At 58.0% G+C, this 18,608-nt stretch overlaps 1 protein-coding gene across 2 annotated transcripts; it reads right to left on the bottom strand.

Moving 5' to 3' along the window:
* Positions 1-4: 4 nt before the first annotated feature.
* KCNH3 (potassium channel, voltage gated eag related subfamily H, member 3) lies at positions 5-18,211 on the bottom strand. 2 transcript variants are annotated; one of them, XM_012653680.1, is made up of 15 exons: positions 17,876-18,211; positions 16,298-16,531; positions 15,672-15,806; positions 14,577-14,710; positions 13,885-14,128; positions 13,025-13,182; positions 12,727-12,934; positions 8,542-8,823; positions 8,050-8,249; positions 7,344-7,593; positions 3,397-3,614; positions 2,360-2,688; positions 1,829-1,935; positions 1,023-1,099; positions 5-919 (listed from the first exon to the last, which is right to left on the bottom strand). In XM_012653680.1, exons 1-15 carry the CDS (start codon positions 17,949-17,951, stop codon positions 320-322), a joined length of 3,252 nt encoding a protein of 1,083 aa, XP_012509134.1. In that variant the 5' UTR covers positions 17,952-18,211; the 3' UTR covers positions 5-319. The 2 variants fall into 2 exon arrangements, with proteins under 2 accessions (XP_012509134.1, XP_012509142.1); XM_012653688.1 differs by having other exon boundaries at positions 29-919; positions 16,298-16,527; positions 17,876-18,092.
* Positions 18,212-18,608: the final 397 nt, after the last annotated feature.

Below are 18,608 nucleotides of genomic sequence, written 5' to 3'. Positions count from 1 at the left end.
ATTATTTTTTTTAATGTAAAAAATGGGACAGGTGGAGGCAGGGGCACATGCGGGGGATGGCAGAACCCCTCCTAGTCCTCAGGCCTCTGCCCGCCAGCCTGCAGAGGGAGACCAGGAGTAGGGGCCTGTAGATTCCTAGCCCTGGGGCCTGCCCCTGAGGCTCCTCTCTGAGGATCAGGGGACAGGCCCTCCTTCACTCTCAGGCTCCTTGCCCTGAGCCAGCGGGTAGCATGGAGTCCTGGGGGTGGTCACCACCCTGAGGTTGGGCAGAACAGCAGATGGCAGCATTTCTGGCAACACTGAGTTCTGGGGCTGGCAGTCAGACCCCCGTGCCTTCTTCTTGGGTCCACTGGACTGTGCCAGAGCCGTGGCAGCCAATAAGCACCATCTCCAGGCTATGTGGGTCCCAGGGCAAGGCCAGGCCTCCTGACCCTGGCGGGGGCTCTCCAGTGCTGGTAGCCTCAGCCTGGCTTGCAGGCTCTGGGGGCCCAGTCCTAGCCCCTTCCTCAGAAGGAGGAGGTGAGGCAGGGGTGGTGGGCTCAGAGCAGAGTTCTCCTGAGCCAGGGGGCTCTGAGTCTGAGGTGGAGGTCCAGAAAGTTGTGGCTCGAGGCCAGGGGGAGCTCTGAGATGCTGGGGGGCCCCAGGGCCAGGGTGCCATGAGGGGAGGGGTCCCTGGACGAGGATGGGGCCAAGTCCCACTCAAGACAGAGCCAGCTGGGGGCTGCAGGCAGTAGGAGGATGTCCCAGTGTCCACACACAGAGGCTGCAGAAGCCCAGAGGCACTGGGTGGGCATGGCCCCTCTCCTGATGCCTGAGGACACGGGCCCTCCCCATGGGGCGCCAGGACCAGCTGTACAGCCTGGCGAAGTGACTGCAGTCCCTCCCGCATCTGCAGCACCTGCTCAGACAGCTCCACCACCTTCAGGGGAGGGAGGAGGCGAGGTCAGAGTGGAGTAAGCCACTTCACACAACAGCATGCCTGCCCCTTGCCCCACCCTGCCTCCACCTTGCCCCTCACCCACCGCCTGCCGAAGCTTGTCCAGTGTGTCTGTATTCCTTGCCTCGCTGGGCCCAAGGGGGACAGTAAGCAGGCCAGTCTCTGTGGGTAGTAGGATGGGGTTATCAGCTGGGGCTGATAAGAAGAGACAGTCAGTGTGGGGTCCAGGCCTCTGCCTCAGTCAGAATAGACCTCACCGACCTGGTAGGACCTGACTCCAAGGATCATTGCTAGTGGCCTTGCCCAGGGTGCTGAATTTTGCCCAAACTGCCAGGGACAGGGAAAACACCTCCTAGTAGCCCTCCAGCACACTGCTGAGCATTCTCCTCCCTCTCAGAAAGTTGTTCTTTGTGCCTGTCCCTTGTCTGTCCTCCACGGAAATGGACATTCCGGGGAGCTCATTACTGGTCCACTTCCCAGGCCTGCCTGGCCTGGCCTACAGCCAATTTCACCCCCTTGGTTCCCCAGGCCTCTGTCCCCTCCCACTGAGCCAGACACTGTGCTAAGGGTTTTAGTTACATAATCTTATTTAACACACACAACAACCCATTTCATAGACAGGAAGCTGAGGCCAGAGAAGTCAATTTCACACTGCTAGAAAGCTGACAGAACAGGGATCCAAACCCAGTTCCCAGGTATGTCTAACACCAAGGTGCTGGTTTAACTGCCCCGTGCACATGACACAGAGGTTGCAGGGCGTGAGCGAGAGGGCTCCCAGGCAGTCTGTACCCTGACGGTTTCTCTAACACCAATTGCTCAGAGGCCAACAATGCTGAGGTTCACAGGGCAAAGGGGCTCCCCACCAACCTAGCCCACGCCCGGGCCCGGTACCTGGTCCAGGGGAGGGGCTGCTGCTACATTCCGGGCCAGACTGCCCCACGTGGAAAGAGAACTTGGGCTGGTCCGAGCCACAGCCGTCCTCAATGCCATCTACTACCCTGTGGACCCAGGTGCCAAGACGACAAATCAATGGACAGGCAGCCACTGTGGTGCTACATGGGACAGGATGTCCCAGGGTTCACATACACAGTTTGTAGGAGGCTGGAGCTGACCAGGAAGCCTCGGGGTCTCAGGAGAAAGCTAACACGTGGCCCCTTCCCCTAGGAGCTGGCAGTGTAGCAGGGGAGCCAAGCTTGAGCAGCATGAAACAGCAGGAGTTCAGGGTATGCCATGCACCAAACTGGGGTGGGGCAGCAGGAGGAAGGAGGAGCCAAGGAAGGCTTCCTGGAGGAGGCAGGCTAGGACCAGGCAAGCTGGCAGGAGTTAAGATGGAAGGATGGGCACCCAGGGCTCAGGTGCGCCTGGCTAGGGCCTCAACCTTATCACCACCACCTCTGCCATGGGAGCCCAAAGCCCACTTACCTGGGGCTCAGATCCGGGGGCACATTCCACGGCATGGGGGGCAGCCGCAGTCCCTCTAGGGTCCGTGGAGGAGCAGAGGGGCCAGCCTCAGCCTTAGAAGCCCCTGCCCTGCTCGGCCGCCCTCTGTTACCTAAACGTGGTCGTGCAGTTCGACGTGGGGAGAGCAGCTTGGCGGCTGAGGATGAGGAGGTGCAGCTGGGAGACAGCAGGGGGCTAGAGGGCTCATCAGCTGGGGCTGGGGAGGCTGTGGGGCCCTGCTCCCCATCTGTCTCCTTCTCCTCCAGCGTGGACATGAGGGTGTTGTCACCACTCAGGGAGCTGGTGTCCACCTGGGGACAGTGGGGGACAGTGAATTGGCACAGATGGTCACTATTGTGTCCCATTCATCTCCCCTACCAAGGCTTCATCTCCCCTAGCAGCGATGAGGTGTCTTTGTTAAACAGAGCACCCGATGTCTGCCATTCTGCAGAAAAAGAGGCCCAGTTAGGAGGGGCAACCTGCTTTTCTGCTGCCATGCCCTGGAGGTGTCCCTCTAAATTCCACCCCTCTTCTTGGTCCCTCAGGCTAACTGAACTATCGGAGAGAACACAGCACTAAAAATTGGTTTTGAATTAGTGAAATAATCTGGGCAAATTCAAAGGCCCTTAGAACAGTCCTGTTTTGCCATGAAGAAGCAGGGGGCTGTCTTGAGAAGCAGCCTGGAGGGCCTGTCCCCGCCCTGCTCAGCCCCCTGACTATGGGGCCACCCCTCCAGCTGCACCCTATAATGCTCCTCATCTGTTTCCAGTGGACTCAGCTTCCATCACTAAGGCTTTGCCCTGGGCAGGGCCCAGCTGTCTCAGATAAGCCACGAAGGGCCGGGCTGGGGCTATGGGTGTGAATGGCCAGGGAGAGTGTAGACCCCCGGCCCCGCTTGTGGGGGCTTTCACACCAGGCCACGCCTCACACACAGCACTGCCCCACACCCAGCCTCTGCCCACCACGCCAGGCTCCCTGGCACCCCCAGCCGTCTCCATGCACGTACCCAGCACCCTCACCTCTGCAGTGCCTCCCCCAGCACCCAGGTTGTAGCTGAGCTCCCCTCGGAGGCCACGGCTGAAGCGAGGGGCAAACTCAGGGTACAGCGCAAGGCTCTCGTGCAGACCAGCAAGCTGCAGGCACTGCAGGACACAATATGTCAGGCCCTTCACGTCGGCATTGGCCTTTACCACCTGCTCTCGGCGGGGCAGCTCACAGCCAATCAGGTCACCCTTCCCTGGGGAGAAGAAGCAGAAGTCAGCAAGCTCTGACCCTGGGCCACAGGAAACCCCCACCCCTAGCTGCTGAGCCTCCCTCAGGGCTGGGCTGGGCCTTCTCAGCTGAGACCCCACTGTGCAGCCTTGGAGCAGGCAGAGTGGAGCGCAGAGGCCTGGCCTCTGCTGCCTGCCTCCCTGGCTCTCAGACACATTCGGAGCAAAGCCACTGTGCGGAAACATCAGAATTTCAGCTCTGACAGAGTGAACGGTCGTCATCAGCGCTCGTTGTCACAGGCTGGCTCTGTCGATGAGAATCCCCTGGGGAAGTCAGACCAAACTCCCAGACCCCAACCCTACCTATAGTGCCAGTGTCCACAGGAGACCTCGCAACCTGATTTTTAAAAAAGCTCCACAGGTGATTCAGGTGCAGCTTGTCCAGGGACCAGCAATTTAGAGCCCCATGTGGCACAGTGAAAACGTCAGTGGCCAGGTTACTTCGTCTTCCTGGGCCCTGGCTTCTCTACTAGAGATGCCGCATTCAACGCAGTCCATGGAATTTTCTTGATTTCACCAGAAGGGGTCAATGGAGGGTTTCCCCACCGCCAGGTTGAAACAGCCACCCGGTTGACAGCAATCCTAAAAGGGCATCAGTGACAGCCTGCGGCCCAGGGCCAGCGACGGTAAATTGTGTGTTTTGGGGGGGCTGCGTGTCTTGGAATCAATGAAATAGGATATGTGCAGCCCAGGGACTGGTGAGGATTAAATGAGTTAATGTAGATAAAGTGCCTGACACAAAGACGACCAATAAAAGTTCATTTCCTTCCTTTTCCTTCCAACAAAAGGCCACTTATAGATCATTCTCAACAGGGAAAGGCTTGCAGTCCGGGCTTGGGCAGAGCTGCAAGCCCTCCAGGCAGCTCGCCCCACTGTCAGACAGCTCAAACTATGAGAAAGTGTTTCGTTATCCTTAAGGACAAAGGATGGCCGCCACTCCTTCCTGTGGGCCATCTCAGGCTGCCAGCAGCACACACTGAGCTCAGAGGTCTCCTCTAAATGTTCCTGGACTTTTGCTCAAACTTAAGTGTAGAATGAACCCCCATTAAATTTTATTTTCTTGGTTTCAGGCCATCCTTCTGGTTCCTTTTGAGAGCTGTTAGGATCACAATGTGATCATCTGAGGAATGAGCTCTCTCTTCATTTGTGTCATCTGAAATAGGATACGTGTTTCTTGTCTTCGTTTAAGAGGTGAGATATGCCAGGTGGTGGCACACATCTATAATCCCAGAACTCTGGGAGGCTGAGGCAGGAGGATCACTTGAGGCCAGGAGTTAGAGACCAGCCTGAGCAAGAGCGAGACCCTGTCTTTACTAAAAAATAGAAAAATTAGCTGGGCATGGTGGCATGCCTGTTGTCCCAGCTACCCAGGAGGCTGAGGCAAGACGATCGCTTGAACTCAGGTGTTTGAGGTTGCAGTGAGTTATGATGACACCACTGCACTCTAACCAGGGCGATGGAGCAAGACTGTCTCTAAACAAAGGGAAAAAAAATGAGAAACAGGACAGGACTATGGGCAGAGTCTTGGGGACAGAGACTGCCCTCTAGGTTGGTATCTCCGCCTGAGCCTCCAGGCCAAGCTCATCCAATCCTTCCTCCCTCACAATAGACTTTCATAAGCAGAGGTAGGGGCCAGAAGCCTCTCCGGTGCATGAGGGCAGCCTTAGCTGCCAGGAGCAGGTAGGATGCACCTGGGTGTTCAGATAAGGTGGCTGGTGGGAAGACGTGCGTGCAGAAAGCCAGGCCCTGACTGGGGCCTGGAGCCAGGCATTCATCAGGGCATCCAGAGCCTCCAAGTCAATGGGGAAATAGTTCATCCACAACATAAGGGCTGGGACAGGATAGCTCGATGGTGGCATAAATCTTGGTGCTAGAGACATCATGGAGGCAAAGGCCCAGGACACAGGCAGTGGCCATTCTTGTGGCTCTGTCTGAGTACCGAACACTGAACATTGGCTATTCTGAGACTTGGAGCCTGGCACCAGCAAAGAGCTTCTCTGAGGACCCATGCCAGCTCCTAGCCACACTGCTTCCTTGGCTTCGAGCTGACAGCCATCTGTTTAGTAATCCACTTGACAACCTTGCTTTGGGTTGACCAGTCTGCAAAGGTCAAAACCTGTCTTCGTGCCTTTCTCAATCTCTCCAGTTCTCCAACATTTCTTGGGGATTGCTAGCCACACTTGAGTGGCACAAGTCTGTTTTCTCGGTCCTGGCATAAGCTGCACGTAGGCCCAGAAGCCAGATGCAAAATGGAGGGTGTCAACATCCTGTCACCTCTCTCAGGCTTCAAGCCCCCCGATGATGGTATTTCCCCTCCCATTTCCTGCCGGAAGATCATCCTCCTGAAGGAAACGTGAATGCACACACAGCAGCTGCTGGAGCTGCTAGCAACGCCGCACCCATGTTCTGCTTCGCTCTTGCTTCTCATCTTCATTGCGGATTGCCAGGCTAGCGACGGACCTCGACCCCCTCCAACTGCAGCTGTCCTCACAGTGAGGCTACACATCCTTGGCTGCCTGAGGGTTCAGCTGTGGTCAGCTATGGTCTGGTCACCACCTCCCTTCCATCTCCTGAGAGTCCCTTGACTAACCAAGCAGGTCCCAGTGTTCCCTGCCCTGGCGGGGGGCGGTCACTGCTGAGAGCCTCCCACGGCCACAGAGCTGTGCTCCCCTTTAGTGGCTTTTCACAGACGCAGCCCCATGTTTCCCAGAGGGCTTAAATGTGCTTTCCTGAGGCCCAGGGTACACGTCCACCCCTCCTGAGATCATTCCCTGTCTGCAGGCATGATTCCCCTCACAATTCCTGGGAGCCCCATATAAGCAGCATGAGACTTAGGGCCAGGCAGACTGGGTTCCAAGCCCACTTGGCCAACCCTAGCTGTTCTTTAACCTCTCTGACCTTGGTCTCCTTCTACGCGAAGTGGAAACAATAACCATTCCTACCACAGTGGGTTCTGTGGGGCTTGAGTGACACAAGGCATATGAGGGCTGGGACTGGGCTAGTCATGCTGGGAGGGAGACCCTGTGAGCTGCACAATGATTACGTCCATTCCACAAATGCAATCTCTTCGTCCTCGCCTAGGGAGTCACTTCCTCAATCTCACTTCTTTCTTTTGCCAAGAAGCGAAGTATGTATGCTGTAGACACCATTTCTACCAGAGCAAGTCTCCCTGGCCATTTGGAGGCTGAGCTCTGCTGTCACCCTGGATCCAGGCTTGCTCTGCCCCAGGAAAGTAGCGTCCCACCTCTCCAACGGGCCCACAGCACAGCTTCTGTTCCTTCCCTTTTCAGCCCTGCCTGACCACTCTCCCTAGCACTTCCGTCCTCAGAATTTGATCTTCCTCCTGACAAGAAGTGCTGCTCCCATCTGTCCACTCATAGACTGGCTCCTTTTAATAGACTGTCCTTCCACTAGCTCTGTCCTAGGAACACCTGTGAGATCCTGTCCACCTCCTTATGTTGCCCCCTTGCAGTCACTGGGTCTTCTCTGAGCTTTGCCCAGGACTCCATGGCTGCTCCTGACTCCGCCATGGATGTTTCTCCCCCTGTGGCCTTGTGTACAACCCCTCTCTGGGTTTTCTGCAGATCGGAACCATAGTCACACACACACACACACACACACACACACACACACAAGCACACACAGACTCCCCATGCCCTCTCTGCCCCCATGCCCTCTCTCCCACCCTCACAAACCTAGGATGGCGAGCACGGTGCCACCCTTGAGCACCTCCATGGAGCCAGAGCAGACAAAGTAAAGGGCCTGGAGAGCGTCGCCTTGATGGATGAGGTACTCGCCAGGCGTACAGAAGGCGGGCCGCAGGGCCAGAGACAGCGCCCGCAGGCAGCCGCGGCTCGCTGCCTCAAACAACGGCAGCTGCAGGACCTCCTTGTGCAGGTGCATGGCGATGTCTGCGCGCAGCTCGTCCGGGAGGCTCTGCAGCAGCTGCAGGCAGACAGGGGTGAGGGTTGGGCGTGACAGAAGAGGAGGCAACCTCCAGCCAGCCCCTTTCCACCCCAGCAGGCCTTGGGAGCAAGGAGGGCTGTGGGAGGGACCTGTGGGCTCCCGCCCAGCACCAAGCTCCATGCAGGGTGCAGTCAGCAAAAGGGTGCCTCTGCCTCCCTCCCAATCACTTTAGCCACCATGAGCAGCTCAGCTTTCCACCTCCTGGACTTAGGCTCAGAAGTCAGTGAGCACAGAGCCCCTAGACCTAGCCAGGGTTCAGAGGGGCCTCCTAGCCACCTCGGCTGCCCTCTGGCCCATGCTGCTGTCCCCACCAAGAGAGAGCAGGGGCAGGGAGCCAAAAGTCTGCAATCTCTGCAACCCACTTCTGATAATTTTAGGCCAAGTGCAAACCCTTGAGAGAGCAAAGCTAGAAGGGCTAGCCTGGAGGCTGCACACCTCTGTGGTGTCGATGCCGTTGTTCACAGCCCAGGTGGCCTGGAAGTACTCGAGCATACGCTGCTTGAGGGGCTTGGGGATGCGATGGATGCGGATGTAGTCGCGCAGGTCGCGAGTGCGGCTGTGGTACAGAAAGCGGCGGGCGTACATGCGCTGGATGATGGCCGTCACATTCCCAAACACCACCGCGTGCATCAGGGCTGGGGGAGGGTGGTGAGAGGCGGTCACCTACAGGACTGGCCTGGCCCAGCCCGACACCACGCTGGACACATCTGTCCTCTGCCCCCCAGCACGCTTCTAGGCAAGGCACATAGGTTGCTGTGTGGCACGGAGTCTCCCAGCCCTGGCCTCGTGTTCGTTCCGTGCACCACCTAAAGCGGAAGAACCTCTGGCCTCAGGACCTGGGGGGAGGTGGGAGAGGAGGGGCCGCCTAGGGGCCAGAAGTCTGGGAGTGGGCCCAGAGAAGACTGAGGCTCACGGGCCAGGTCTCACCGCCGATGAGCATGGTGCAGATGGAGAAGATCTTCTCAGTGTCCGTGTTGGCGGACACGTTGCCAAAGCCCACGCTGGTGAGGCTGCTGAGTGCAAAGTAGAGGGAGGTGATGTAGGCACTGCGCAGCGATGGGCCGCCCAGGAGCTCCAGCCCTGTCCCATTGGCCTCGCTGCTGCCACTGCTGCAGTTGTCACTCTGGCCAGAGCTATTCCCTCCAGCTGAGCTCCGGCCCACCAGGTAGTAGGGGGTCTCCAGTCGGCGGGCCAGCTCCTGCAGCCAGCCTGGAAAGGGGCGGGGCAAGAGCCTGAGCTGGCAGGACACTGCCACACTGGGGGCATGGGAGTGCCCACTGGCACCTCCGGAATGGGGACATGCACACATAGACCCACCCCCATGGCTTCCCACCACTTCCCCTTCTCCGCCAGCCCAGCATACCCCCAGCCACCCCCTCAAACCTTCAGCAAGACAAGCACATGAGGAAGAGGTTGCCATCTCCCCAGCCGGCTCCTACAGGACGATGGCCCAAGGAGTATCACACCCTCTTCCCCATGGCTGGCCTGATCTCAGGTCATGGGCCCAGCTGGAGGGAGCAAAAGGACTGAAGGGGTTCACTGCATTCCATCACAGCCTTGTCCCCAAGGCTGGATGGTGAGGCCACCTCCTCTGCCCTGTCTGCCCTGATTCCTCTTCCTGTGTCTCTCCAAGCCCATCTGCTCCAGAAAGTTCTCCCTCCCCACCCCATTCAGGCTCATTCCTCCCCCCAGCCACACAAACCACCCAACCTCGCGTACACATACACATTCTCAAGCACACCTATGTGGACGTGTGCATACACACCGTCGAGGCTACATGTGTGCCCCACACAGTTGAAAAGACAAGGACACACTTGTGAGCCCCTTGCACAGCCACAGCCACTCACACTAAGGCCTATGCACACTTGGGAGAGAAAGGTACACAGGTGCATGCACTCTGACACATAGGCAAGTGTGGGGACACTTGTAGGCACATGAGCACACAGGTGCATACATTCAGGCCATGGGCAGGCAGGCACCTGTGCACTCACACAGGCACACACACATGCAGTCACAGGCCAGACTGGACCATTGCGTGGAGGCTGAATTTGCCCAGGTCTCCCCTTCAACCCCACATTCCTGACCTGGCCTTGTCAGGAGGTAGGGCTGTGTACTGGGGCCTCTTATGAGCCCATGGCTGCCAGAAGTCACTCTGGGCCTTGCTAGAGGGTGGTGGGAGCTCTAGGGTGTTGTGGGGGGGGTGGTCCTAGGGTCCACAGAGGTCTTGGCAGAGCTGGGGACCATGGGGTGCAAGAGAGAGAGGGCAGATTGGCTGATCTAGAACTGAGAACAGATGGTAAATGTGGGGTATGGCTCGGGGTCATAGGCCGCAATGGGACCCCACCTCTCCAAGTGTTCTCTGCCCCTCCCACCTTAGCACACAGAACCCTACTCTACACTCTCCCCAACACCTTATGCACGTGGGTCCTTGTGGTCCCCACACCCTCCTCTCATCCGCCCACCCACTCCTTCGGCAACCTCACGCCCTGTGTGCCAGGAGCCAGGACCCCAGAGGAGCTTTCTGTGGGCTCCAGTTCAGAAGAGCAGATGATATGAGGCAGAAGTTACACCTCTAAGGTGCCACATAAGGGGGCTTGAAGCAAAGTGCCATGGGCTAGGACTAGAAGGCTTCCTGGAAGAAGGGACATTTGTGCTTGGTCTCAAAGGACAGTTAGGGTTCTGACACAAAGAAACTGAGAGAGGTTCATTCCTGATGGAGGGAAAGGTATGAGCCAAACCTGGAGATTTTAAGACAAATACAGGCAAGTAGCTCAGCTAGGCTAGAATGTGGGGTTAACACCAAGGGCGTTGAATTCCAGGCTAAGGAACTTGTGGGGATGTATTACGACCTGCACCAAGGTGAGGGTTCATCCACCTGTTACTTGAGGTGTGCTATGAGAATGCAATGGAGTACATAAAAGTCTTCACTGTCATTGTTTAGTTGGGCCTCTGAGCGTGAGACCCATGGTAAGGAGGGTGAGGGTGGGGTGGCGAGAAGCTGCAGGACAGAGGGCAGGGTGACAAGGGGGCTTCTTTGCTCATTCTTGGCCATGGGCCATCAGCAGCTCTAGGAGCTGGTGCCAGGATGGTGTTGCCACATGGGGTGGGTCAGGCCAGCAGCGGCAGCTCTGGAGGCTGGTGGCTTTCACACTGAGAAATGCCTTCCGTTACCTCTCCCGGTATTTAGTACAATCTTTTGAAAACCCAGGCCACCCCTACTGAGCTAATGGGAATCTGGGGAAGAAATCCTGTCCATACCATGCGAGGGAAACCAGGCAAGGAGGGCACAGAGAAGGAGCCTCCCACAGACAGAGCTGGGCAGCCCACTCGCCCAGCTCAGCCTCGCCCCACTACTGAGAGGTCTGGTTTTGGTGAAAACCCAGCTGGGGGGCAGTTTCTCTGGAGAAAGAAGGGGAAGATGATGATGCACTTGGAAACTCTCCAAATGTAGACTGATACCAGCTCTGAATAGAATGAAACCACCCTGGAACTCAGGGGTCAAGGGTGAAAGAATTACCATGTGTATCTGTAAGGGTCAGCTGGCCTCCCACATTCCTCTGCCCACCGTGGCGGGGCCCACAGCCCTTCTGGGGGCCAGAAGTGTTCTTAATGTCAGATCCTCAACTCCTGTGAGGTGGCCTCAAGAGAGGAGCCTCATGGACTCAAGACCAAGTGTGTCTGGGTCCTACTTCAGGGGGCAGGGGTGGACCTGGGCATTTGATGTGATCTCAGCCCACTGTGGGGGTGGTGGAGACAGGGTCAGGGCCCCGCTTTGCCATTATCCATCTCCCTGCCCTCGGACTCCGCTGCGTGGCTGTCTGACCCCAGAGCAGCCTCTACCACAGACACCCTCTGGGAAGGGCAGGCGCCAAGGATCTGACACTGCCTAGGGTGTCCTGGTGTCCATGTGTTCAGCAACTACAGTGCTCAGGGGAATATCCAAGTGGGCCCTGTGGGGCACACAGCAGCCTCCCGTGAGCTTGGTAGGAGAGAAGATTCACAGGAGCCTTGTTGTCCCCAGGGGACTGATCAGACCAGGTTTCTAAGGCTGACCTGGACGCCTGGTGATGACTCCACCAAGGAGCAGACAGTCATGAAAGCCACCTGAACAGCTGGAAACATAGCCAAATGTCAGCTACTGGGAAGCTGAAAGAGGGTTGGAGGGCTTGGGAGGGCAAAGGTAGGTTCAACTTTGGACCTGAGGAGTATGGAGAGTTAGAAATGGCTGGAAAGGAAGGGTTTGGATAAAGAGAGAACAGAAGTTGAGATGTTTATGCAGTGGTGTAGTGCCATGGCCAACGGAAACCAAGGGGAGGAGGAGAGACGTGAGGAAAGCCTGCCTGGAGCCCCTGGAACTCGAGGGGGGAGGGAGGAGGCTGGCTGACGACCACATCACACACGGCAAAGGAGAGCGAGGCTGGCAGTGCCAGGTGCTACAGGGACTTCAAGGAGGATGAAGGTTTGGCCCTGGAAGGTCACAGTGACCTTCTGGGCGACATTTTGGGTGGAGAGGCGGGGGTGGAAGCCCTTCCGGCAGGAGTTAAGATGTGAGTGGGTGGCGAGCAGAGGGAGGAGCTGTGGAAGTGGAGGTGACATGAAGGAGAGCTGTGGGACACAGAAAAGGCTGTGTTCCAGGCTGGGGGAGAGCAGAGATGCAGCGGAGAGATACAGGCTGGAGGTGGCAAGAGGGAGGCAGGGGCCTTGGGAGCCAAGGTGGTGGGGATGGGCTTCACAGAGGATTGTGGGTAAGTGTGGGGCGTCAGAGGAACACTTGAGGGCAGAGGCTCCCCGCTTAGCCTTCCCAGCCAGGCAGGGGCTTAAGGAATGTGATCTATGTTCGGCCACCAGGAGGCCATGAGGGCCAGCAGGACTCCCCAGACAGCCCCCAGGCAGCCCCAAGGCTTTCTCCACAATTCCCTGCTGCTGGAGAGTAGGCCTGCCATGTGGCAGGTGGCTGTCCCACTCACACCTCACACCCCCTTTTCTGACTCACACACACAGGCCTGCCCAGGTCTCTCACCCACATCAGCACACACACTGGCACTCACACTCTTCTGATGTGTCTGCACAACACCTCCCACCACCCCCCAACAAACAAGGGACCTCCAGTACCAATCTCAGGGAGCTCGGACTCGCTGCTCTCGATCTCCTGCTGGCCGATGTAGAACCAGACGCAGGCCACCCAGTGGGCGAGCAGGGCAAACACAGCCATGAGCAGGGTGAGCACCACGGCGCTGTACTGTGAGTACCGGTCCAGTCGCGGGAGGAGGCGCAGCAGGCGTAGCAGCCGCACGGTCTTCAGCAGGTGGGCCCCGAAGTACTGACACGGGGGAGGGAAGAGAGAGGTCAGCCTGGGCTGCATCTGCCTGTCCCACCCCAAAGCCCACCCACCCAGCCCAGCCACACTGACCACATTGACTTTGAAGGCATGTAACAGGTCAAAGGGCAGTGCCGCGATGACATCCAGCAGGAACCAGGTAGTGACATAGTGGAGGCAAATGGACTTTGGGGCAAACACTACCTGGCCTGACTTGGACACGAATGTAGTACGGAAATTCAGCACAATGTCTGTGGGGAACCGAGGTGGAGAGAGCACGTCAGCACAGGGTGGGGGGAAGTCATTCTCTTTTTTTTTTTTTTTTGAGGCTGGGTCTTGCTCTGTTGCTCAGGCTAGAGCATAGTGGCGTCATCATAGCTCACTGCAACCTCCATTGCCTGGGCTCAAGCGATCCTCCTGCCTCAGCCTCCCGAGTAGTGGGGACTACAGATGCACGCCACCACGCCCAGATAATTTTTTTCATTTTTTGTTTTAGAGAAGGTGTCTCACTATGTTATTCAAGCTAGTCTCCAGTCCCTGGCCTCAAGCAATCCCCCTACGTCAGCCTCCCAAGTTGCTGGGATTACAGTCGTGAGCCACCCCATCTGGCAGAGGCCACTCTTTACCAGATACTTGCTCAGTACTTGACACTGTCCCTTTACATACATCGTCTTACTTAGGTCTCACAGTAACTCTAACAGATAGACATTGTTATGCATATTTTATGGAGGGAGAAACTGAGACTTGGAGAGGCTTTGACTGGCTGCTCAGGGTCATATTACACTTTAGTGGCAGAGACACGTTTGGAACCTAGGCCTGATTCCAAAGCTCACAAGTTACAAACAGGGGGAGGGCAAGAGGGACACTTGCAGAGCAGTGGAAGCCATGCAGACCATCCCCATCAAAGCCCCGGGGTGCCCGGCATGAGGTGTGGAAGGGCAGAGTGCACGCACCAAGGATGAAGAGGACCTCCACGGCCAGGTCACAGACACTGGGTGGGCCACGGGCTGCGCTGGGCTCCCGGGCTGTGCTCACACACACGCTGTAGGGCACGGTGACAGCCACATAAAGTGTGGCAAGCAGGATGAAGCCGTCCCACGTAGCCCTCAGTGCCCCACAGTGCAGCAGGATGAAGGGTGACTTCCGGATAGCAGCTACTTTGTACTCAGGTAAGTTTGGCTTCTCCCCAAACACCCCCTGAGTGAGGCAGGGCAGGTCCAGGCAGGGAGGAAAGGATATTGGCACAGGCTGAGTTTGGATAGTGTCCAAGTCAGGCATTCACCTCCTTTCTCCTCCTTTCTCCTGCGTTCTCAAAGCAACCTCTGATATAGGCATTAGGGTCTCCATTTTATAAATCAGAAAACTGAGGATCAGGGAGGTCAAGTGAGGTCACACAGGTGCTTCAGGGAGAAGCCAGGATTGAACCAAGGCCCATCTGACTCCAAAGCCAAGACTTTCCTCTATACCTTTGATGTATCAGCATGTGACACTCCCACCCTCAGTCCCAACCCCCAAAGTGCTGGTAGGGCCTGATTGGCTCCCAGGACATTCTATCTGTGGTGGACCCCATTCCCCTTCCCCAACTCCTCGGTATGCCCCTACCCTGGTCCCCACTCCAAACACACACCCTAGTGCTCAAATCCACCTTATTGAGCTTGTGCTTGCCCTTAGGCTGCTTCTGCAGGTGCCCAGATAGGTGGTAGAGCACAGCCCTGCTCCGCCGCCGGTTGGCATTGAAGCCTTTGGCTCTTGCCCGGCCATATCGGCGCCGTCCACCACCTGCAAAAGAAGAGGGGCTCCTGAGGATGATGAGGGGTGTGCCCAAACACCCCTGCATAGGGACTTGGGTGTAGGACACCAGTTGCTCGCCCATGGATTGGTCTGGCTCATTGACTACTTAGTCTGTTTAGAGTTGGGGCTCAGGCATTCCTCACTTCCTGGGCTCACTTGTCCACCCCAGCAATGGGCAGACCTGGGGTTGCTTACAGACACTAATCCCAGGGCCTGCTTCAAGGAGGAGGGGGTTTGGAACAGATGAGGCAGGAGAGGATGTCTAGGGAGGCCTAGGAGAGGAGGTGGGGAGCTGGTTCACCGGGGAGGGGCACAGAGCTAGCAGGAGGCCATCAGCAGAGGTGCAGGGGCTCAGAGAAGCAGCCTAGAGTCTAGGTGAGGGACCGAGGGGTGATACTGAAGTCTGACATGGTGGAGAGGCAGACCCAAGGGGAGTGAGAGTGCAGAGTACTCCCAGAATCCCCAAGTGGCAAAGAAACCTTGGAGCAACTTCTGATGACAGCTTTGTGACCTGTCAAAGGCCTGCCCCAGACTTTGGAGAATACAAGAGGAGAAAGATCCCAAGAACTTAAAAGAGGGCTTTGGCCAAGGCTCCCCAGTCAGGTTTGCCAAGGAATTGGTGGGTCTGTACTCAACCTCCCTAGCTGATCAGAAAGGGGTGCTTCACAGGCACAGTGTAGTTCATCTGCTTTCCATTCCTTAGTAAAGTTGACATAAAAACTCCAACTTTGTTTCAACCAGCCTATTTGGAAAAAGGATTTCCATACCTGGGCATGTAGAGCTGAGTGCAGCACAGGTCTCCCAGGCAGCCAGCATAGGAGTCAACGAATGCAACAGGGGTCGGGGGGGGTGCCCACAAGCTCAGACTGGGTGCCATGGCCCCACCCAGGCCTGAGGTACCCAACACCCCAGCCACAGCAGCTAAATCAATGGCCCCATGGGAACTCACCTGTCTCTTTCCATCTGTCAGGGCCCCCTCGGTTCTTGGTGTCACTAATGTCCTTATGAGAGACCAGGAAGAGGGCCACCTCCCCTTTCTCATTCTTTATGGGTATCACATCCAGGAGACACCAGAATGGGAGCCCTAGGCACAAAAACAGACTCAGGCCACCTCCTACCCTCAGCCCTGCCCAAGGCGACAGAGGCCCTGGCTCCACTGACATCCTGGGCAAGTCACAGGCAAGGTCTGGGGGCTTCCTGGGGAGGGGGTGGCAGTCCAGTTTCACTTAGGACAGGGCTTGATGGAATGTGAGGGTTGGGGAGTGCGGGTGCAGCAAGGGAAAGCAGACAGTCAGACGTCTGCCAAGACAGGGTGTTTTTCTGCTGGATTATGGGAAACTCAAGAGTGGAATTGAGTGGAGGCCAAGGCCAGGGTGAGGATGGTAGAAAGAAGGGGCTAGGACAAGAGGTGGGGTGGACGAAGAGGGGATGGCAAGGGGATAGGTGCACAGGGAGATGGGATGAGATGGGGAGATGGGGAAGATGGGAAGGGAAAGGAGGAGGGACAGTGGATGGGTGGGTGCCAGGGTGTGTGAGACGGCGAAGGTGAGGCAGGCTGGCCAGGTGGCCCCTCACCGCTCTTCCGGTACAGGATCAGCTCAGCCTTGAACTCCTTGTGCTCATCCAGGGCCTTGCGGATCTGCTGGCGGACGAGCTCACTGGTATCTGGCCCATAGAGGAAGGAGCAGGCACAGCCTCGCTGCATGACCTCAGCCCGGGAGAAGCCCGTGAGGTCACAGAAGCCATCAGAGCAGTAGACCACGGGGAAGAGCCCCGCCACCTGGGCGTTGCCCAGCACGAAGTTACTGTCTGCAAGAGAGCACCTCTCAGAGGGGGAGTGGGATGAAGGGGTGGGGGGGGGGGGAGGGGGGCTTCTTTTCCCGAAAGCCTGCAACCAAAGAGTAGGTTTTACAAACCCCAGGAATCCTGTATGTATGGGGGGGAGGGTTGGGCAGGAGCTGTTTATGAATTGAAATCAATGTGTGTCACCTATGTGTCAGTGCCCCGCAAGGGCTCCTTCCTAGCAGCATGTGTATATCAGAGAATCAGCCCTATGTGGGCACTGTGCTCTCTGAGGGTGTCCTGAGCAGTGTGGGGTAAGGGGTGAGGTTGGGGATGTCCAAAGGAGGTCAGCCTCAGCCGCGCCTCTACCTCTGCCAGGCTCTCCCACCAGCCAGATACCCAGGTTGCCTGTCTGGCTCCTCCCACTGGGACCTACCTTGACTAGGAGGCAACCCGGGCCACCATACACTCTACCCTCTGAGTCTGAGCCCCAGCTGCCTGACCTGGCTCAGAACTTAGTGAACGCGATCAAGAAGGGGGTGTAGGAATGGTGGCTGAACACAGGAGCCTGGAGCCAGGAACGTATTGGGGAGTGGGGGCGCTGAATCAGCAGGCTGCAGGAGCCAAGCACACTGACAAAGCAGATGGAGGAGCCTGGAGGGGGAAGAGCTGAGCGATGGGCTCCCACCCCCTATCAGGAACCAGAGACCATGGAGGACCTAGGCAGAGAGCTGGGAAGCCCCACTAGGGGTAAGTGTGAGGCAGGAGGAGGAGAGGGAGGGTTTCACAACTTTCCCTCAGCTCAGAGCCCCAGGAACCCAGGATCCAAAGCTCAGGTTGCCTTCTCCAAACTTCCTCAGTCCTGGTGGGAGTCCCGGAACCCATCTTCTTTGGGGCTGGATGGGCTCTCTAAGGCTGGTGGGTTTAGGCTGTGAGATGGGCTTGGACACACATAGCTCTCCTGACTCCTGCCTATTCCATCTCCGTTTGCAAATCTCTTGTCTAAATCTGTTATTTGAGCCCTCCCAGCTGTCCCTGAGCACTGACGCAGGGATGGGATGGGTCAGCTTCACTAGAGCCAGGTTTCGCCCGCCCCTACTAACAAAAAGCACCCCGAGCTCCATACCCAGGGACTTCTTCTAGCCTTGCTGCCTCGCCTGGAGCAGGGCTGACCCTGAACCCTTGGTGGAGGGGTGGGAGGGGGGAACGGCGCCTGGCAGGAGACTGTGGCCTCAGCTTCAAGAGGGATGGGGAGGGAGGAAGGAGTGAGAACAGGTGGACTACAAGCTGAGATGTGGGGGTTCAGGGCTGGCGGGAGCCCTGGCGTGGGGCCATTCTTCCCGGAGCGAGTGGGGTGAGGGTCGGACTCACGCGTGCCGTCGAAGCGCGTAGCGATGGTGTCCAGGAAGGTGTTCTGCGGCGCCAGGAGCCCCCGCATGGCCGGCATCTTAGGCGGCTACAGCCGCCCGCCCCATCCCTCCGGGATGCGGGGACTCAGCGCCCGGGGAGGGCGCCCACTTCGGCCGCCCCCCGCCGAGCCCCGCGCCCCCTAGCGCAGCCGTCGGGGGCCAATGCCTAGCCCGGGCTCACAGGTGCCGCCAGCCGCCGGCGCGCGAGGAGGCGTCCGCACCGTCGGGGCCCGGAGCATGGCGCGCGGCCCCTTGCGCCCTGGTCGCACTCGAATCCCAGGCTCCAGGCGCCGCGGCCGCCACGCTCTCAGCACCTCCCGCCGCGGCAGCCGCTGCAGCAGCTCCCGTTTCAGCAGCAGGTCGGCTCCCGCTAGGGCTCCTCTCGTCGCCGGGTCCCCGCAGCTCCCTTCGTCTGTCGGAAAGAAGCGGCAGCCTCCCTCCCTACCTCCCGCGCCCGCCGCCTGCACCGGGGTAACCATGGAGACGGGGCACACCCAGTCAGGGCCGCCTCCTTAAAGGGACAGGCCTCCCGCCAAGGGATCCCCCTCCCCTCGGGACCTCCGTAGGGACAGGGGAGGTGGCGGCCGCCCTCCTTGCCCCCGCCACGCGGGACGCCCCCCACCAGCCGCCCCGCCCGCCCCTCAGAGAACGACGGGCAAGCGAAGCGCCGGGTCCGCTCTGGCTGACTCAGCCTC

This window comes from Propithecus coquereli, unplaced genomic scaffold (genome assembly GCF_000956105.1).
Source record: "Propithecus coquereli isolate 6110/MARCELLA unplaced genomic scaffold, Pcoq_1.0 Scaffold111, whole genome shotgun sequence".
Taxonomy (NCBI): domain Eukaryota; kingdom Metazoa; phylum Chordata; class Mammalia; order Primates; family Indriidae; genus Propithecus; species Propithecus coquereli.
Note: the sequence above shows the minus strand (reverse complement) of the source record. Positions and strands in the feature narration are given on the sequence as shown.